The sequence below is a fragment of the Rhineura floridana genome, chromosome 1 (genome assembly GCF_030035675.1).
Source record: "Rhineura floridana isolate rRhiFlo1 chromosome 1, rRhiFlo1.hap2, whole genome shotgun sequence".
NCBI lineage: Eukaryota > Metazoa > Chordata > Lepidosauria > Squamata > Rhineuridae > Rhineura > Rhineura floridana.
In genome coordinates, this window is record NC_084480.1 from 150119846 (window position 1) to 150139654 (window position 19809).

Genomic DNA, 19809 nt, shown 5'->3' on the forward strand with positions numbered 1-19809 from the left:
GGACTCTCCCCGTCAAGAATAACAATACATTTATGAAATCAAAAGCATCAGGCTTCTGATATTATAATAAATACATAATTATGTCATAAAATCATAAAAAATAAGTAACTGGGGGTGCCCACCCCAAACTTTGCTCTGGGACAGGACAAATCATATACCCCAGGAAGGGGGAGGGTGTCCTCTATGAGATCCCACTGTGTCCCGCCTGGCCCAGAGCTTCTGTTGGGCACAGGGCATGGAGGAGGGCATCTGTGCAATACCAAAGCAGAGGAAAAAAACAGGAAAAATAAGTAACTGGGGGTGCCCACCACAAAATCTGCTCTAGGCCAGGACAAATCATATACCCCAGGAAAGGGGAGGGTGTCCTCTACGAGATGTCAGTGCATCCCATCTGGCCCAGAGCTTCTGCTGGGCACCGGGCACACACAGGTGCATCAATGCAAAATCAAAATGGACAAAAACACATAGAAAAAAATAAGTAACTGGGGGTACCCTGTTGGTGTGTGTGCGTTGTTGCGTGAAACAGCATACATTACGTTGGAGTTAAGTTGAGCAAGAAACTTCTTCAGAGCATTAGAGCATGTTAAGAGTCTTTATTAAGACATTAAGGCTTTTCAGCAGTTTCCCCCCCCTTTAGCTCTACAGCACATTTCTCTCCGAAAGCAAAAGTAAGACAGCCTCTCAGGTCAGAGGCATGATACAGAAGGACACAACTCACAGACTCTGTTAGAACTTTCCCAGTCTATATCTTGATGGTTATCATAACAACGGCCTTCACTGTCCGTTCCCAGACTGGGCAAAGACATAACTCCTCTTAACTTTCAAAACTTTCAGACTTGATGGAAAACTACTAGGCCTCATGCCAACAAGTCCCCCTTTTTCTCATCATGTCTGTCAATTACAAAGAAATCTCAACAATACATAGTCATACAGTAATACATTTCTACAATACCTCTTGCAATACATTTCAGTACATTGCATCATACATTTTCAGTTCAGTACAGTTCAAAATTACATCTCAGTACAGTTCAAAACTTTATTCACTCAAACTTTGGTTGAACACATGTCAAATAAAGTGTCCCAGCATCCATATCTACAACTTTATTCATTCCAGGATTTGTTATTAATCCCACGGTAAATCTTTCAGGCGGTTTGCCTAAATTTGCTCTTGTAGAGTGTCTTAAAGCTGGAACTTCTGCCCTCTCAGCTCCTCCATCTGAGCTGCTTGTACTTGGTACAGCCTGATCAGCCAATTCCATTTCCTCAGCCATGCGTTTCTTATTTCTACTGCGTTTCCCACAAATGAGCTCATTCAAAGCATCTCTGAGAGGAATTTGTGTACCTTCCACTTTAATGTCAAGATTTGGCTTAAATGTCTGTGATTGTATTCGTGTTTGTGTGTCATCTGTTCCTGTAAGAATGACTGTCTGCCTTTGATCCCAAGGCTTTTCTGAGACTTTAATGCTTCTGCTCAGAATTAACTGCTGTGTTTCTGGACACCAAACTCTGTAATATGCATTCTGAAATCCCAAAACAAAACCTTGCTGTGCTCTGGGCGCAAGCTTGCCCCTCCTTTTTCCCTGTGGAATGTGGATCCAGCACCTTGCCCCGAATTTTTGAATGTGTTCTATTTTAGGCTTTCTGCCAGTAAGTTTCTCATAAGGAGACATTCCAAGTGCACTGTGTAACACCCTGTTGTGAATGTAATTCGCATAAAGAATTGCTTCTGCCCAGAAAGAATTCCCTAAACTGCAATCCATCAGCATGGCTCTCATTGCTTCCCCAAGCACCCTATTTTTTCTCTCAGCAGTTCCATTGGAAAACGGGCTAAATGGAGCAGTGAAATTCTGGTTTATTCCCTTACTCTCCAGAAAGTCACTCAATGCCTTATTCGTGAATTCCCCACCTTGGTCCGAGCGTATAGCCCCCACCGTGACGCCGTGTTGAGTTTCGATTCTCTTAATGAACAGTTTCAGCTTCTGCTCAGCTTCACTTCTATGCTTTAACAGAAAAACATGACAAAATCTTGAAAAATCATCTACCAGTACCATGAAGAATTTCGCACCTCCTCGTGAAGCATTTATTGGCCCTGATAAATCAACATGAACCAGCTCGTAGGGAGCTGTTGTGGTTCTCTCAGCCTCCCAGTTTATTGGTGCAATAGTCATTTTAGCTTTATTACATGCATCACAATCCATTAACTGTCCACAATCTTTTAAACGCATGTTTTCACCGTGCAAAGGGGTTTTCTTTATCGTGTCAAGGTTTGCATGCCCCAGCCTTTGATGCCATTCATGGACGCAGCCCTGATGTACCTGTGCCTCAGCATTTAACACAGCACACCCTGCTTGACTGCTCTTTATTACATACTGTGAATCATTAAGGCTTCCCTGCAAACACACTTGATCTCCCCTCATTATATAACATTGGTCTTTGTGGAACAAAATTGAATAATTACAACTCACCAGTTTGCTCACTGATAAAATATTATGAGCCAATTCCGGAACAAACAAACATTCTGACATTATTCCAAGCTTGTCAAACTTCACCAGACCTTTAGCTTCCACAGATTTCCGTGATCCATCTGCCAGGTGCACAAAGTCCTGCTCATCTGTAGACGTGTAAAACAAACTTCTGTCTTTGATTAATATATGGCTTGCCCCACTGTCAAGAAGCCAATTAACAGGTCGTAAATCTTGAGACTTCTGTTTACAAACAAAGTTCACACTTCCCTGCTTCAAGCCTCCGTCCCTGGAGTTGCGCTTGACTGGACATTCCCGCTGTAGATGCCATCGATCTCCGCAAACAAAACAAGCCTTCAGCCTTTGTTGCTGCTCCTGTTTATAATCCTTCAGCACGGCATTTTTCACCTCTTGCCTCCTGACAGCTTCCATCGACTCGGCTCTTTTCGCCTCCTGTCTCCGCTGCCATTCTTGGGTCAGCTTTTCCTGCAACGCGTCCCACATCTGTTTTGCCGACGGCTCACCTCTCACACACATCAGTTGAGAATCCGATAGAGCCAAGATTATAAACGCCTGCGCCCTCTGGTCTCTGTGCTTGCAGGCCGCGGTCAATACCGCTGGGGGTGGTTCATCTATAATGTCCCATAAATCCTCTGTTATCAGCAAAGCCCGCATTCTCGGCTTCCAGCTGCCATAATTCTTTTCATTAAGCCGTTCCATCGGCAAGCCTCCCCCAGACAGGTTTACAGCCATGTTGCTCACCTCCGTCTGGTACAATCAGTCAAGCTGCCCTCTCTGGAACTCCGTCTGCTGTTCAGACCAGCAACTTACTCCCGTGTAATGCGCTGTGGATCTGGGCCCATAACCCCTGTTGGCGTGTGTGCGTTGTTGCGTGAAACAGCATACATTACGTTGGAGTTAAGTTGAGCAAGAAACTTCTTCAGAGCATTAGAGCATGTTAAGAGTCTTTATTAAGACATTAAGGCTTTTCAGCAGTTTCCCCCCCCTCTAGCTCTACAGCACATTTCTCTCCGAAAGCAAAAGTAAGACAGCCTCTCAGGTCAGAGGCATGATGCAGAAGGACACAACTCACAGACTCTGTTAGAACTTTCCCAGTCTATATCTTGATGGTTACCATAACAATGGCCTTCACTGTCCGTTCCCAGACTGGGCAAAGACATAACTCCTCTTAACTTTCAAAACTTTCAGACTTGATGGAAAACTACTAGGCCTCATGCCAACATACCCACCCCAAAATCTGCTCTGGGCCAGGACAAATCATATACCCCAGGAAAGGGGAGGGTGTCCTCTATGAGATGCCACTGCGTCCCGCCTGGCCCAGAGCTTCTGCTGGGCGCAGGGGAAGGATGATGGCATCTATGCAGACAGAAAGGGTAGAGAATCTTCTTACTCTTATGCATTTCTCAGACCTCTTTCTGAAGTGAAGGGTCAAATTGTAAAGAAGTTTGGAGCAGCCACATTAAAAGACAAGGGCAGGGCATTCCAGGCAGGGGGTTGCCAACCCTGCTTGGATATGGATGTCTTTGCAAAGGATCCCTAGTTAAGCTTTACCAACAGCACAATCCAAACTATATCTACTCAATCTACTGTTGAGTTCTATGGGGGCTTAGTCCCTTAGTACATGTGTTTAGAATTACAGCCTTCAGGGGCATCCATCTTTACTCCTGAATGCTCCCATCTAACACCTCCACAACACTAGGCTCCTTTCTTCCTACAGTGGCCTTCTGGTGACTGGCCTGGCCTGAAGGCACTTAAACCTTTCTTGCCAAAATCAAGTAGGCTACATTAAATGTTCCCTACCCAGGCTCCATCTTTTAGCTAAGATGTCTACCTTAATTTTGTCAGATTTTTTTTTAATTGTACGCTCCAAGCAACTGTGATTGATGCTTAATGACATCACTCGGGCCCACCCCGTGACATCACTCAGGCCCACCCCATGACATCACTTGGGCCTGCCCCTAAAATCTCAGGTTTTGGGATGCTTCTGACCTGGCAACCCTAGTTTGTTCATTTATTTTGCTTGGTTTGTGTCTTGTCCTTCCTCCCAGAGGGAGTCTGGAACAGCCAACAACATAAGATGGTAATACAATCAACCATAAAAACATCTAAATCATCAACCAACACATAATAAAAATGACAGCAATTTGTACCTTCAATGCAGGGACCTCTCATGCAATTATGCCCCAAAGGCTTGGACAAATAGGTAAGTTTTAACATTCTACCTGAACATAGCCAAGGTGGCCTGATTTCACCAGAAAGGGTGAAGTGGTGATCCTAGTAAGTTTTTGTGCCGCAAGCACCTGCTTATGCAGACTAATCGGTGAGAATCATGGGAAATAGATGGGAATTGCTCTGTGAGGGGAAAACCACCGTTCCCAGAATTCTTTGGGGGAAGTTATGTGATGTATGTGCATTGGATGCCTTTTAAATGTATGGTGTGGATCTGCCTTGAGTCACCTCATTTGTACTCTTGGGCCTTGCCTAGGGCTATTTCTCTCTTGTGACACTTGCTTTATGAATATATATTGCTGCCCGCCCTACTATGATCAGTGTTATTAGTACTTTGAATATGCATAAAAACTAAACCAGTGAGCCAGTGTGGCATGAACAAAACCACCAGTGACGAAACCAGTGAGCCATACTCGGACCCGGGAGACCAGGGTTCAAATCTCTGCTCAACAATGAAGCTCACTGGGTGACTTTGGACCAACCACCAACTCTCAACCTAACCTGTCTCACAGGGTTGAGGTGGTGAGGACAATATGGAGAGGGGGAGAACCATCTATGCCACCTTGAGCTCCTTGGAGGAAAAGTGAGATAGAAATGTAATAATAAATATAAATAAAATAAACATAGAGAAGGACATCACAAATTATGACAGAGCTGGCAACAGAGCCTGCTCCACGAGCTAGAGGGAGCCCCAGCTGACGAAGCGTCAAGGCGAGTTAAGCAGCAGAGCGAGTTCGGCAGCAGGGCAAGGAGGCCAGGGCCCCCTACTCTGCCCGTCTGTTCCCTGACCTCAACTAAACCGCAGTCTCCAACCCATTGACGTAATAAACCTTAAAACTATGCAGGTAAGAAGCCAGCAGGGGTGTGGGGGCTTTCCAGTGTTTTGCACTGCCTGCAGCATGTACGACTATCTGCCTGTTGGACAGAAGTCGTGGGTGTGCTCTCGGTGCAATGAGCTCCTTGCTCTCCAGGAACGACTGCATTTCCTTGAGGCCGAGGTGGCGGACCTGGAAAAGCTGAGAGAGGCAGAGAGGTGTGTGGAAGAGGCCTTCAGGGACGTTATAGCTGTGTCCCACTCCAACGATTATAGCTCTCCTGCTATCATGGAGAACGATGGTCTCGGGGAAGGAGAGCATCCAGCTGAGGAAGAGGGAAACAATCCCTTAGAAGGGACCCATTCCTTGGGGGATGAGCAGCTATCCTCTCGTGCTGAGGATATATCTCCAGGGGGTGGAGGGATCCTTGTAGGGGTGATTCGATCATTAGGAACATAGACAGTGGGTGTGTGATGGGCGTGTAGACCGCAAGGTGTTTTGCCTGCCTGGTGTGAAGGTTGCGGATATCGCCCGTCGTTTAGATAGTTTGGTAGACAGTGCTGGGAAGGAGTCAGTGGTCGTGGTGCACGTTGGCACCAACGACAAGGGGAAATGCAGCCATGAGGTCCTGGAAGCAAAATTTAGGTTGCTAGGTAGGATGCTGAAAGCCAGGACCTCCAAGGTGGCTTTCTCTGAAATGCTACCGGTTCCACGTGCAGGACCAGCCAGACAGGCCCAGCTTCGCAGTCTCAATGCGTGGATGAGATGATGGTGTCAGGTGGAAGGGTTTCGATTTGTTAGGCACTGGGGAACATTTTGGGACAAGCTGGGCCTGTACAAAAGGGATGGGCTCCACTTGAACCAGAATGGAACCAGACTGCTGGCACTTAAAATTAAAAAGGTAGCAGAGCAGCTTTTAATCTGACTGAGGGGGGAAACCCGACAGGAGCTGAGAAAGGTCCAGTTCAGAATAAACCTCCCCCCTGGGATAAAAACCAAATAAATGATGAAATTTTAAAAGGGGTAGGCCTAGAAGTAGGCATTGTGAGAGCAGGGGCACAGGATATAAATTCAGAAGAGCAAAATTACCACAGGCCAAACCACAAGTGCCAAAGACATTTGAAGAGAGACACTGCTTACAAGTGCCTGTACGCTAATGCTAGGAGCCTCCGAACCAAGATGGGAGAACTGGAGTGCTTGGTCTTAGAGGAGAGCATTGATATAGTGAGCATAACGGAGACCTGGTGGAATGGAGAAAACCAGTGGGATACGGTTATCCCTGGATATAAACTATATCGGAAGGACAGGGAAGGACGTATTGGTGGCGGAGTCGCTCTATACATGAAAGAAGGCATTGAATCCAGCAAGCTCGAAACCCCAAAAGAGGCAGACTCCTCCACAGAATTGTTGTGGGTGGTGATACCATGCCCCAGGAGGGACTTAATACTGGGAACGATCTATCGTCCCCCTGATCAAAATGCTCAGGGAGACCCTGAGATGAGATATGAAATTGAGGAAGCATCCAAACTAGGAAATGTGGTAGTAATGGGTGACTTCAACTACCCAGACATAGACTGGCTGCATATGTGTTCCAGTCATGACAAAGAAGCAAAGTTTCTAGATATTCTAAATGACTATTCCCTAGACCAGTTGGTCATGGAACCGACCAGAGGGACGGCAACCGTGGACTTAATCCTCAGTGGGGACCGGGACCTGGTGCGAGATGTAAGTGTTGTTGAACCAATTGGGAGCAGTGACCACAGTGCTATTAAATTAAACATACATGTAACTGGCCAATTGCCAAGAAAATCCAACATGGTCACATTTGACTTCAAAAGAGGAAACTTCACAAAAATGAGGGGATTGGTAAAAAGAAAGCTGAAAAACAAAGTCCAGAGGGTCACATCACTCGAAAATGCTTGGAAGTTGTTTAAAAACACTATATTAGAAGCTCAACTGGAGTGCATACCGCAGATCAGAAAAGGTACCACCAGGGCCAAGAAGATGCCAGCATGGTTAACGAGCAAAGTCAAGGAAGCTCTTAGAGGCAAAAAGTCTTCCTTCAGAAAATGGAAGTCTTGTCCGAATGAAGAAAATAAAAAAGAACACAAACTCTGGCAAAAGAAATGCAAGAAGACAATAAGGGATGCTAAAAAAGAATTTGAGGAGCACATTGCTAAGAACATAAAAACCAACAACAAAAAATTCTATAAATACATTCAAAGCAGGAGACCATCTAGGGAGACAATTGGACCCTTGGATGATAAGGGAGTCAAAGGTGTACTAAAGAACGATAAGGAGATTGCAGAGAAGCTAAATGAATTCTTTGCATCTGTCTTCACAGTGGAAGATATAGGGCAGATCCCTGAACCTGAACTAACATTTGCAGGAAGGGATTCTGAGGAACTGAGACAAATAGTGGTAACGAGAGAGGAAGTTCTAAGCTTAATGGACAATATAAAAACTGACAAATCACCGGGCCCGGATGGCATCCACCCGAGAGTTCTCAAAGAACTCAAAGGTGAAATTGCTGATCTGCTAATTAAAATATGTAACTTGTCCCTTGGGTCCTCCTCCGCCCCTGAGGACTGGAAAGTGGCAAATGTAACGCCAATCTTCAAAAAGGGATCCAGAGGGGATCCTGGAAATTACAGGCCAGTTAGCTTAACTTCTGTCCCTGGAAAACTGGTAGAAAGTATTATTAAAGCTAGATTAACTAAGCACATAGAAGAACAAGCCTTGCTGAAGCAGAGCCAGCATGGCTTCTGCAAGGGAAAGTCCTGTCTCAGTAACCTATTAGAATTCTTTGAGAGTGTCAACAAGCATATAGATAGAGGTGATCCAGTGGACATAGTGTACTTAGATTTCAAAAAGGGTTTGACAAGGTACCTCACCAAAGACTTCTGAGGAAGCTTAGCAGTCATGGAATAAGAGGAGAGGTCCTCTTGTGGATAAGAAATTGGTTAAGAAGCAGAAAGCAGAGAGTAGGAATAAATGGACAGTTCTCCCAATGGAGGGCTGTAGAAAGTGGAGTCCCTCAAGGATCGGTATTGGGACCTGTACTTTTCAACTTGTTCATTAATGACCTAGAATTAGGAGTGAGCAGTGAAGTGGACTTCCGGGAAGGGTGACTTAGCCTGTGCCTGCTTTTGAGACGGGCTCCTGCCTCAAAAGAAGCTTATTCAGATATATCAGTCAGTTTTTTCTTTTTTTTTTGACTGATTAAACTTCTCCCGGGTAGGGAGAAACGAAGAGATTAACCTCAAAGCCTATTTTTGTTGGGACGACCAGATCTCATTAATTTTTGGGACGAGGTCCAGCCGACGAAGGTGGGACGGATTTTCAACAGCAAGCTCTATCTGTTAAAGCGAACGTTCATCTTATCTTCTAAGAGAGAACGCATTAACAGGCAAGCACCCTTCTTTCTATATTTTTCTTTTACTTGACTTAAATTGTTGCTGTTTAAAAGAGATTTGCCAGATTGATCGGTTTTTGACATCTCACTGGGGAGCCGTAACTTCTCTCTGCTACGCACTAATTAATAGCTTATCTCTGTTTTTGTTGCAAAAAGCTGTCCTGGATTTGCATTCTAAAGATACACACAGAAGAGGGATTTCTATTCCAGATTTTTATTTTGAAAAATATTATACTGTTTTGAGACTACTCTCTTTTTGGTCTATTTTATTTTGACGAATCTGTTTCTTGACGATTGCCATTAATTGTTTCGATCCTGGGAACTGCATTTTGTTTACTTAACTATTGGAGAGATAAGGCTGTCTGCTCTGTTTATACTGTGATGTCACCAAGTCTGGAGTATTAACCCAATTGTTGCTGAAATAAGAAGTGGTTTTCCTATATTTTTCTTTTAAAATGGCAATTAAGAAAGTGGCTGAGAATCTGGAAATAACTATGTTTCAGAAAATAATGGATGAGATTGAGATAACGAAAATTGAATTGAGTAAAATGAAGCAGGAGATTAAAGATATAAGGGTCCCTGTGAGAGAGGTGACCCTGGAAGGGGTCCCTGTGAGAGAGGAGACCCCGGAGATTGGAACAGGGGTCCCTGTGAGAGAGGAGACCCTGGAGACTGGAATAGGGGTCCCTGTGAGAGAGGAGATCCCGGAGATTGGAACAAACGTGGAACAGGAACAAGATTTGGAGTCTATGGATTTTAGAAATAAAATCTATTGTTTGGAACTCAATGTTATCTCTGAAGAAATTAATGAAGATTCTAGAGATAAAGTTATCAATGGCATGGATTATTTTCTGGACTGGAATGATGTGATGGAGCCCAATATAGAGAAAATCTATGGAATTAACTGCAGCCATGTGACAATGGAAAAACTTTTAAGAGATGACCCAGTGTATTTTGAAAAAAAGAACAGAGATATGATTTTACAGCAGTATTTCAGCAACCTATTCAGAATGGATGGCAAGAAAATATTTGGGATAGAGGTAATTCCCATCAGACTCTTACTATATGACTATGGCTTTGACAGCAAGATTATTATGGAATACTGATAATGGAAGATTGGATATTGAAATTACTGGACTTAACAAGACTACTGAAGATGGAAGATGGAAAATGGAACTAATAGAGATAATAGAACAATGGCTACTGAAATTACTGAACCTAACAGATTCTGATGTGATGGATTAATTGAAATGTTTATTTTGACTATGGTTATGACAATAAGATTATCATAATTAGTAATGAGATGGATTAATCGATATGCTTATCTGGAAAAAAAAATTGATAGATATATTTCTTAAAGAATTGAAATCTCTCTTTGACTTTTTGTGGAAAGAATAAAGTAATGTTTATGAGATTTGATGATTAAGTAAGATAACTACTGGAGGAAAGTGATTTTATAATATGACTTAAGAGACAGGATTGCTATATATTATAGACTTATAACTGATTTGATCTTTGACAAATGGGAAGTCAATATTTTACTCTTTATTTTTTATTTTTGTTTTTTTTTTTTTCTTTCTTTTTTTCTTTTTGTTTAACTATTTTTGATTTTGTTTTTTGTCTTTGAATGTTTTGTGATTTTGTCTTGTGTGTTTTATGAAAATTTGAATAAAAATTATTGAAAAAAAAAAAAAAAAAAGGAGTGAGCAGTGAAGTGGCCAAGTTTGCTGACGACACTAAATTGTTCAGGGTTGTTAAAACAAAAAGGGATTGCGAAGAGCTCCAAAAAGACCTCTCCAAACTGAGTGAATGGGCGGGAAAATGGCAAATGCAATTCAATATAAGCAAGTGTAAAATTATGCATATTGGAGCAAAAAATCTGAATTTCACATATACGCTCATGGGGTCTGAACTGGCGGTGACCGACCAGGAGAGAGACCTCGGGGTTGTAGTGGACAGCACAATGAAGATGTCGACCCAGTGTGCGGCATCTGTGAAAAAGGCAAATTCCATGCTAGGGATAATTAGGAAAGGTATTGAAAATAAAACAGCTGATATCATAACGCCGTTGTATAAATCTATGGTGCGGCCGCATTTGGAATACTGTGTACAGTTCTGGTCGCCTCATCTCAAAAAGGATATGATAGAGTTGGAAAAGGTTCAGAAGAGGGCAACCAGAATGATCAAGGGGATGGAGCGACTCCCTTACGAGGAAAGGTTGCAGCATTTGGGGCTTTTTAGTTTAGAGAAAAGGCGGGTCAGAGGAGACATGATAGAAGTGTAGAAAATTATGCATGGCATTGAGAAAGTGGATAGAGAAAAGTTCTTCTCCCTCTCTCATAATACTAGAACTCGTGGACATTCAAAGAAGCTGAATGTTGGAAGATTCAGGACAGACAAAAGGAAGTACTTCTTTACTCAGCACATAGTTAAACTATGGAATTCGCTCCCACAAGATGCAGTAATGGCCACCAGCTTGGATGGCTTTAAAAGAAGATTAGACAAATTCATGGAGGACAGGGCTATCAATGGCTACTAGCCGTGATGGCTGTGCTGTGCCACCCTAGTCAGAGGCAGCATGCTTCTGAAAACCAGTTGCCGGAAGCCTCAGGAAGGGAGAGTGTTCTTGCACTCTGGTCCTGCTTGCGGGCTTCCCCCAGACACCTGATTGGCCACTGTGAGAACAGGATGCTGGACTAGATAGGCCACTGGCCTGATCCAGCAGGCTCTTCTTATGTTCTTATGTTATTATGAACTAAAATGTCCAGCTCTTCAAAAATAACACAGTGCTGTTTATCTCTTACAAGAGGCATCACCAACTGGCAGCCCAGAAGCTGATGGTAGACTGCGCCCCCCCCCCCCCGATCCTGTCTGAGGTCCTGCTGCTGCCCAGGAGTGTAGCTGATAGTAGCAGTGGAATGAACAATTCCCTAACATTGTATTGCCACTTTTAATTAATTAACCCAAAGCTACAACACATCAGACACTTGAGCAGGTTTACCAGCTTCTGACATATGCTGGTACAGCCAGAACAATGTGGTTATTAGGTTCTGCAATTCTATGTAAAGCTAAAGGAGGCCTGAAGGAGGCATGAACAGGGCATGGTGGTTTTCCAGGCATTGCCCTTTCTGTCCAGACTGGCCCAAGCTGATAGTAGGCCTGACATGTATAGTCCCATGCTAGGTGCTTGTGACAGGTTTGAAAATGCTGCTTTCAGAGGAGCTGATTGTAGGAGAGCCTGTACAGAACAGAACAGCTTGAAGCATTTGTGAGGTTTCATAAGCATCCAAAATGGCGGACAGGGGGCTCCAGACAGGACTCAGCTGTGCACATTGGCAGAATTACACACATGACGTTTCTTCCACTTCTAGAAATGCTTCGTTTCAGATTTAAGAGGTCATGTTATCACCTTGTGCACTTGAAGAAGTCTGTTTTAATTGAGCTTATGCAAGACCCTGGGAAGTGGAAAGCTGGTGGGACCTTGGGCTGAGGAGATAAGAGGCAGAATAAATTTGGAGAGATTTCTTATGCAAGTCCTGTTGCAGTTGACAAATCCACCAAGAAGACACCATGAAGCTCCTCTTAGTTTTTGCCTTCCTGGGAGCAGCGGGTGAGCCTTTCAAAATGCCTTCAGTATTTATTTTGTATTCTTTCTTAACCTATCTTCAGTTGCTTTTTGTACTGTTTGAAAAACTATTTGTACGGTATGTCCGCAAATTGCCTTGAGACAGATGCAAAAGGAGATTCATACGTTAATTAACTAAGTAACAGTAATTATTGTTGTCATTATTAGTGTCATTATTAGTAGGTCCTCTTTACCATCCTCTGTGGTTTAGATACGTAAGACTGGTGACGGTGGAATCACATTTTTTGTAATAGTGCTGGTGCTGGTGCTGGTGTGTGTGTGTGTGTGTTTGTTTGGGCAGACGGAAAACTACCACAGCAGGAACCGAGTGGAGCTGGTACCTTAATGTGATCGCTAAGAAAACAACAACGCGGGAATTTTTTTATTTTACATGGAGGTGCATTCAAAACTGGTGTCCCCAGCTGTAGCCTGAAGTAATGCAGCCCCCTCTATTACTTTAGGTAGGGCTGGCCCAGTTGTTAAGCAGGGTGAGCCTCAGGCTGAGAACTGGGAAAGGGCCCTGGATCATAGTCTCCCTGGCCTGTCTGCTGCTGGCTCTAGCCCCTAGCTTCTTCATGCCTGCAGAACTGCCTGTCACTGTTTTGCTAGGAGTGTCACCACCATTTCGCTGCTTCAGTAAAGTCATGGCAGTATTCCTAAAGGGCTGTCCAGTCTGCTTGCCTATGCCTTGATCTGAGGAAGAGACCTTCCTCAGAGTAAGCCATTGTGGATGAGGTAGTCCTGAAGAACATCTGCTTAAAGCTTCACATTACTAAACTGTGGTCCCATCCACATAGGGTTGCCAGGCTCAGGGCCTGAGACCGATCCTGTATCTTTAGGAGAAGAGAAAGTCAGCCAAGTGCAGGTGTTCTTGCAACCCTGTAATGGGAAAAACCACACGGTGGAATTCTCCCTTCCCCCTGCACAATTTTTAAAGATACAGAAGACCTCTTGGAGGCTGGGCCTGGCAACCAAGAAGTCTTCTATATCTTTAAAAGTTGTGCCGGGGGAAGGGAGAATTCCACTTTGTGGCTTTTCCCATTACAGTGTTGCAAGAACACCTGCACTTGGCTGACTTTCTCTTCTCCTAAAGATACAGGATCAGTCTCAGGCCCTGAACCTGGCAACCCTACATCCACACCATACATTTAAAGCACATGGCTTCTCCCAGAGAATCCTGGAAACGGTAGTTTTTTAAGGGTACTGGCAACTGTAGCTCTGTGAGTGGCCAACTACAGTTTCCAGGATTATTTGGGGGAAGCCATGTACCTTAAATGTATGGATGTGACCTATGAAATCTTAAACAGTATGTGCCACTGCAAAAGTGGCAGTAGTCAGGCACTCTCCAAGGCCACTTTGCCCACAGACCCTTACCCTAAGGAAGGCCCTTACATTCCTCAAAGCAAGAAAAGGGCAGGATGGGCCCCAAGGTGAAGAGGAGGCTGTTCTATCTCACCTACGGCAGTGAAATGTCTTGTGTCAGCCCTGACTTTAAGATTCTACCACCTAATTCAGCTCAATGTTTAGACCTGGCCTCACATCCATGGAGATATTTTGTAATCATATTTCTTTTTCTAACCATTGTTTAAAACTCACAAGACACTTAGTCTTATTAATACTAGATATAGGATTCTACCATTTAAGTTTTCTGGAGGGAACACAAGGAATCCCATGACAAATTTGACTAGCCATAGCAAAATATTTTCCTTTACATTATTTGGATGAGTCTTTAAGAAGAACCTCAGTTTTGCCTTGACTTTTGCTTGAAGCAAAATCTATTAATTTAGGCATGGATATGCACACACTGCCCAAATGCTCAGAGGCACACATTACCAAATTCTTCGAAGCTACACAGGAAGTGGATAGGACTGGGAAAGACCAACTTAAATTGTGTTTGTATTTTTTCAAATTTGTAGGGCAGTACAATATCTCAGTGAGGAGGTAAGTTCTCCTGCTCCCCTGGTGCATTCACTATAGCTGCCCAATTTCCTCATTTTTAAAAGTTTGATAGAAATGTTTTTGATAGAAATGCCACCCTGGGCTCCTGCTGGGAGGAAAGACGGGATATAAATCAAATAATAAATAAATAAATAAATATCTGTCAGCTGTAGTTATGTTTTTAAACCACAAGGTTTTTTTTGCTTTTTAGTGAATATAACACTACAGCCAAGTTCTCACTGAGGTGATAGTGAACCTATGTCTGGGCTGTAGCACTTCAGATTGCAGGGGACTGGGGCTCACACCTTTTGAATAGTCCTGTTTACAAAACAAAATCACTGTACACAGAATACTTCAGAGAGAAGATTAGATTCCTAGAACCATTCTCTGTGACATCTAGCTTTCAATGTGCGTTTTTTTTGTATGGATGGGCTTTCAGTTATGCAATATGCATCCCTGCCACCTGCAGTCTAGTACAGACTTCAATACGAAGAATTGTTAGGGACAAGCAGCCTCATTCTTGGGGTTGCTTAGAAATTCTAAGAAGCCAGAAATAAGTGCAGTTTTGAAATCAGTGGGTAAAATCAGTGCACTTTTGAAAGGTTTAGTCTGCCATCTTGATTCAAAATGGCTTCCAATTCTATCCAGATATATGCACGAATATCTGCTCCTTTATCTCAGGAACCTTAATGCAAAATTTGGTTACGACATCTTAAGAAGTGTCCAAATGCATAACAATCAGACAAACTGCTTTTCAACATATATAGGAATTCATTCTTTATTAATTCCAATCCACACCCCTCAGATTGCAACATAGTGATCCACTGGTTTTGCACTTTCCATATATTATGACACAGTTCTCAGCTTTAAAAAAAACTATAAAAATATTGTTTGATTTGAGAGAAGATACATTTAGAAATACAGAAATTGAGGCAAAATTTTAAAAATTGAATGCAAATTTGTATGGAAACAGAATGAAATGGATTTATGGGTGAACATGTTAAAAAACAATTTGCACATCCCTAATAACCAGTGATAGAAGGTTTTCCTGGGGCATGAACACATGTATTCTGAAACTCAAGGGGTGGAGCAACTGCTTCCCTGTTCTAAATACATCCCAACTTTGAGGCCATGTCATGTTATAAATTAAAAAATTGTACTTAATTTTGGATTGTTTTTTGCACAGTCCAAGTTACTTTGCAGTGCTTACTAATTCTGATTTCCCTGTTTTTGTCAGTTGCTGCCCCCTTTGATGATGACGATAAGATTGTGGGAGGCTACACCTGTCAGAGAAACTCTGTTCCTTACCAAGTATCATTGAATTCTGGGTATCACTTCTGTGGCGGCTCCCTCATCAATGATCGATGGGTTGTTTCAGCTGCTCATTGCTACAAATCGTGAGTGAATGACACTTCTTTCTCCATGGCTATGCTTGTACTGCAACCCAGAAGCTCCCACAAGATCCCACAATTTCAATACAACTGGACCTTAGGAATAGTAAGCACCAGTGTGGATTTGGAGAGCTCTAGATCATTAAGAGATGTAGCACACTCAGTACATCCCCCTCTCTTTATTGTGCAACTAAACAACACTGCAGTTTATGGCCACAATGGGATGGCTGCATCTGAATCCAGATCTAGAAGGCACATTACAGCTCAGAGTCCCCCAGGTCAGTGTGCTAAACTGGAGCCCAACGTGTAGTATCCTGAGTATGATCCAAGAAAGGCAAAAGGTCAGACTTGTATTTATACTAGGCCAGCCTTTTCCAACCTTTGGATCCCCAGATGTTGTTGGACTACAACTCCCTTCAGCCCCAGCCAGCATGGCCAATGGTCAGGAATGATGGGAATTATAGTCCAGCAACATCTGGGGATCCAAAGGTGGGAAAGGTTATACTAGACCCATCCAGTCCAGAGGCTTCGTACTACCCATCAAACACTGCAGATTGTGCAGAGCTTGGAAAAGTTACTTTTTTGAACTACAACTCCCATCAGGCCCAGCCAGCATGGCCATTGGATTGGGCTGATGGGAGTTGTAGTTCAAAAAAGTAACTTTTCCAAGCTCTGATGTGTTACACAACCCTGTTCTCCTCTGCGCCTAAAGAGGGTTCTGAGGCCTGAGCATGAAAATCCAACCTCAAACCAGAAAGGTTAGCAGTGACCGCCCCCTCACATTTTACTGAATTGTGTCATTACAGAGCTTCACTTGAAAATAATTATGCGTTGTATCCAACTAATGTTTACTCAGAGTAGACCTGCTGAAATTAATGGACCTAAGTTAGCCATGGGCATTAATTTTGATGGGTTTGCTCTGAGCAAAAGTTAGTTACGTGCACTTAATATGCAGATTTTTGAAAACCTTCCTGTGTCAGTAACTCAGGCGTTGCTTAGAGTCATGGAGATTTATGGAATGATCTTGAACAGTTGTAAAGTTCCCATTTTAGAGAAGGCCCTGCTGCTAAAGGTGACGCCGGTTGGTTTGATCACTCCTGCGGCATGAGCACAAGGCTTGATTAGCTTGAGATCAGACACTGCATGGTGCACTCAGTGTAATATTGCACTCTTGATTTTGCAGCCGCATTCAGGTGAGGCTAGGGGAGCACGACATCATGGTGCTGGAGGGAGGCGAGCAGTTTGTCAATTCTGAAAAAGTAATTCGCCATCCAAACTATAACTCTTGGCTGTTGGATAATGACATCATGCTCATCAAGCTGGAGAGCCCTGCTGAAATTTCCTCAAGCATCGCACCCATTGCCTTGCCCAGTGGATGTCCACCTGCTGGTACTGATTGCTTGATCTCAGGGTGGGGCAACACGCTCAGCAGTGGTGGTGAGTATGAAAATGGTTTAGTCAACCCATCAGCTTTTTGTTTTGTTTATTGATTTAGCATATTTTTAAACTGCCTTTCAACCGAGGTTCCAAGGACAACATACAGGAATTACAGTAAAATTCAGTATCAACTGTAAAACCATAACATCAGTAATAAACACAGATAAGCTACCACACATTTCAGCAGCACATAATTCCACAGCGAACAGAACAGTCAATCTTTTCATCAACCCCCAAAGGCCCGATGGAACAGATGTATCTTCAACTGCCATCAAAAAGATATCAGTGAGAAGGACAATTGTTCCTCCAAAGAAAGGGAGTTCCACAACCAGGGTGACATAACAGAGAAGTCCCCACAGTGTGTCACTGCAAAGTGGGCCACACCCATAGATGGAACCACTAGAACGGTATCACCTATCTCAATGCATGGCTCAGCATAGAATGGCTTATGGCTCCAACCTGAGCCCCCCAAGCATACAAAGGGAGAGCTTCCATTTTCTGGTATTCCGGTTGGCTTGGCATATTCTCCATTGGAATGTTAGCTGCTCTTGTGAAGAACTCTTTAGGCATAGAGGATGCACATACACCAGCTCTGCCCCTCCCAACATCCCCACATGCACTGACCCCCATGTGCCCTATCCTCAACCTTCCCATATTGAATGGGAAGGTCTGTAGGGGGCTTCTAAGCATGTTTGACTGCACATGCTTAGAAGCCTCTACACAATCAGGAATCCTGGTGAAGCAGGGTTCCTGATAGTTCAGAGGCTTCTAAGCGTGCTCTGCTGAACATGCTTAGAAGCCCCCTTCACACTTTATTTGTTTATAGTAGGTGTGGGTGTGAGTTAAACCACATGTGCATCAGATTTCAGCTTCGTGTCTATCAAGGAAGTATTTCAGCAACTTTGATGGCCTATGAGTTGATTAGTGAAGCCCAGATGCCTTCTTATATGAAGACTTTATGCCCACACGCAGCTAGATAACATTCCTGGATTACTGCTGTCTTTTAAATGTCTTAGTTTACAGCCTTTTTCTTTCCCCCTTCCTTTCAGTTAACTACCCTGACCTTCTGCAGTGCCTGAATGCTCCGATCCTAAGTGATGCTGAATGTGAAGCGTCTTACCCGGGGCAAATAACTCAGAATATGATCTGCGTCGGATACTTGGAGGGTGGCAAAGACTCCTGCCAGGTGAGAGGATTTGCCTTCAGTTCCACTGTTAAGCTGGGAGTTCTGAGTTCTTGAAAAGAAATAACCACCAAAAAATTAATTGCACAGCATTCTTTGACAACAGCCACCAGTTGTTAAAGAATGAAGACAAGTTCCCTGAGTGGGCAGATTGTTTGACCTTTGTATTAAACATTTGTGTTAATGCTGCTTCCATCCCATTAATCATTTTCTGTGTTGGTGAGATAGTGGCAGTGATATTTGCTATGGATCAGGTTGTACGCCACATTTGAAGGTGAAGTCAGCATCTCAAAGTAAGAGCCATTGCCAGCTTCCTCCTCACAGGCTGAATGCTCACTGCAAAGCAACCATGCTTTATTTGTTTCTTTATTAAGAAAAAGTATTTATGTGCTACCTAGTGGTTTAACAGTCAGTCCCTCTTCCCAGAGCACTCTGGGGATTGTAGTTCTATGAGGGAAACAGAGGCTGTCCTAACAACTCTCAGCACACCTTCACAAGCTACACTTCCCAGAATTCTTTGGAGGAAGGCCTGACTGTTTAAACTGGAATAATAGTAGAATAAACATATGGTGTGAATGTGGCCTTGGTGAGAATTAATATGGGGAGCGAAGGAGGAAGAGGCTTTAAAGACAAAGCAAATTAAATGGGAATCTCTGTGAAATGGCTTTTATGTCCAACCCCTTTTGTCTTGCAGGGGGATTCCGGTGGCCCAGTGGCGTGTAACGGAGAGCTCCAGGGCATTGTTTCATGGGGAATTGGGTGTGCTCTGTCTGACTACCCTGGAGTCTACACCAAAGTGTGCAACTACGTTGACTGGGTCCAGGAAACCATTGCTGCGAACTGAAATAGCAATTTCTCTTCCAGGTGCAATATAGTGGTATCCTTTGCTTCCCATGTAATTTACCATAATAAAAAAACAATCCAAGGAAATAAATGAATACAGATTACTAAAATATTTTGGTTCATGGGTGTTTCATTTTAACAGCATTCCAGTTGAAGGGCATGTCTACACTACAGATTTCTATTGTGGGAATTTTCACTTTTTTCTTTCCATTTCCCCCCAACCCATTTATAAAGGGTGTTCATTTCTTTATGTATTATAGTTCTTACCAACGTGGCTTGCAAGTAACAGTCAACTACATATTTTAAAATCTCAGTAAGAATGTTAACATATTAAAAATGCATCAGGGTCACACTCTATCCACACTCAGTTTTCCAAGGGAATCCTGGCCGTATCCAAATGGGACAATTATTAATTTTCCCTGACTTCTGTGCTGCGATGCAAAATCAAAT

The 19809-nt window shown here is 43.3% G+C and overlaps 1 protein-coding gene across 3 annotated transcripts in view; it reads left to right on the plus strand.

The window, feature by feature from the left end:
* Positions 1 to 19433, plus strand: part of LOC133389552 (anionic trypsin-like) — a 34561-nt gene extending 15128 nt beyond the window's left edge. For 2 of the 3 annotated variants that reach the window (XM_061637441.1, XM_061637460.1), the window contains 4 exons: positions 15743 to 15902; positions 17080 to 17333; positions 18383 to 18519; positions 19211 to 19433. In XM_061637441.1, coding sequence (XP_061493425.1) covers positions 15743 to 15902; positions 17080 to 17333; positions 18383 to 18519; positions 19211 to 19360 — 701 coding nt within the window. In that variant the 3' untranslated portion in view covers positions 19361 to 19433. Of the gene's footprint in view, positions 1 to 12492; positions 12553 to 15742; positions 15903 to 17079; positions 17334 to 18382; positions 18520 to 19210 lie in introns of those variants that run through there. The other variant, XM_061637450.1, reaches the window with a different exon arrangement.
* The last annotated feature ends 376 nt before the right edge of the window (positions 19434 to 19809 follow it).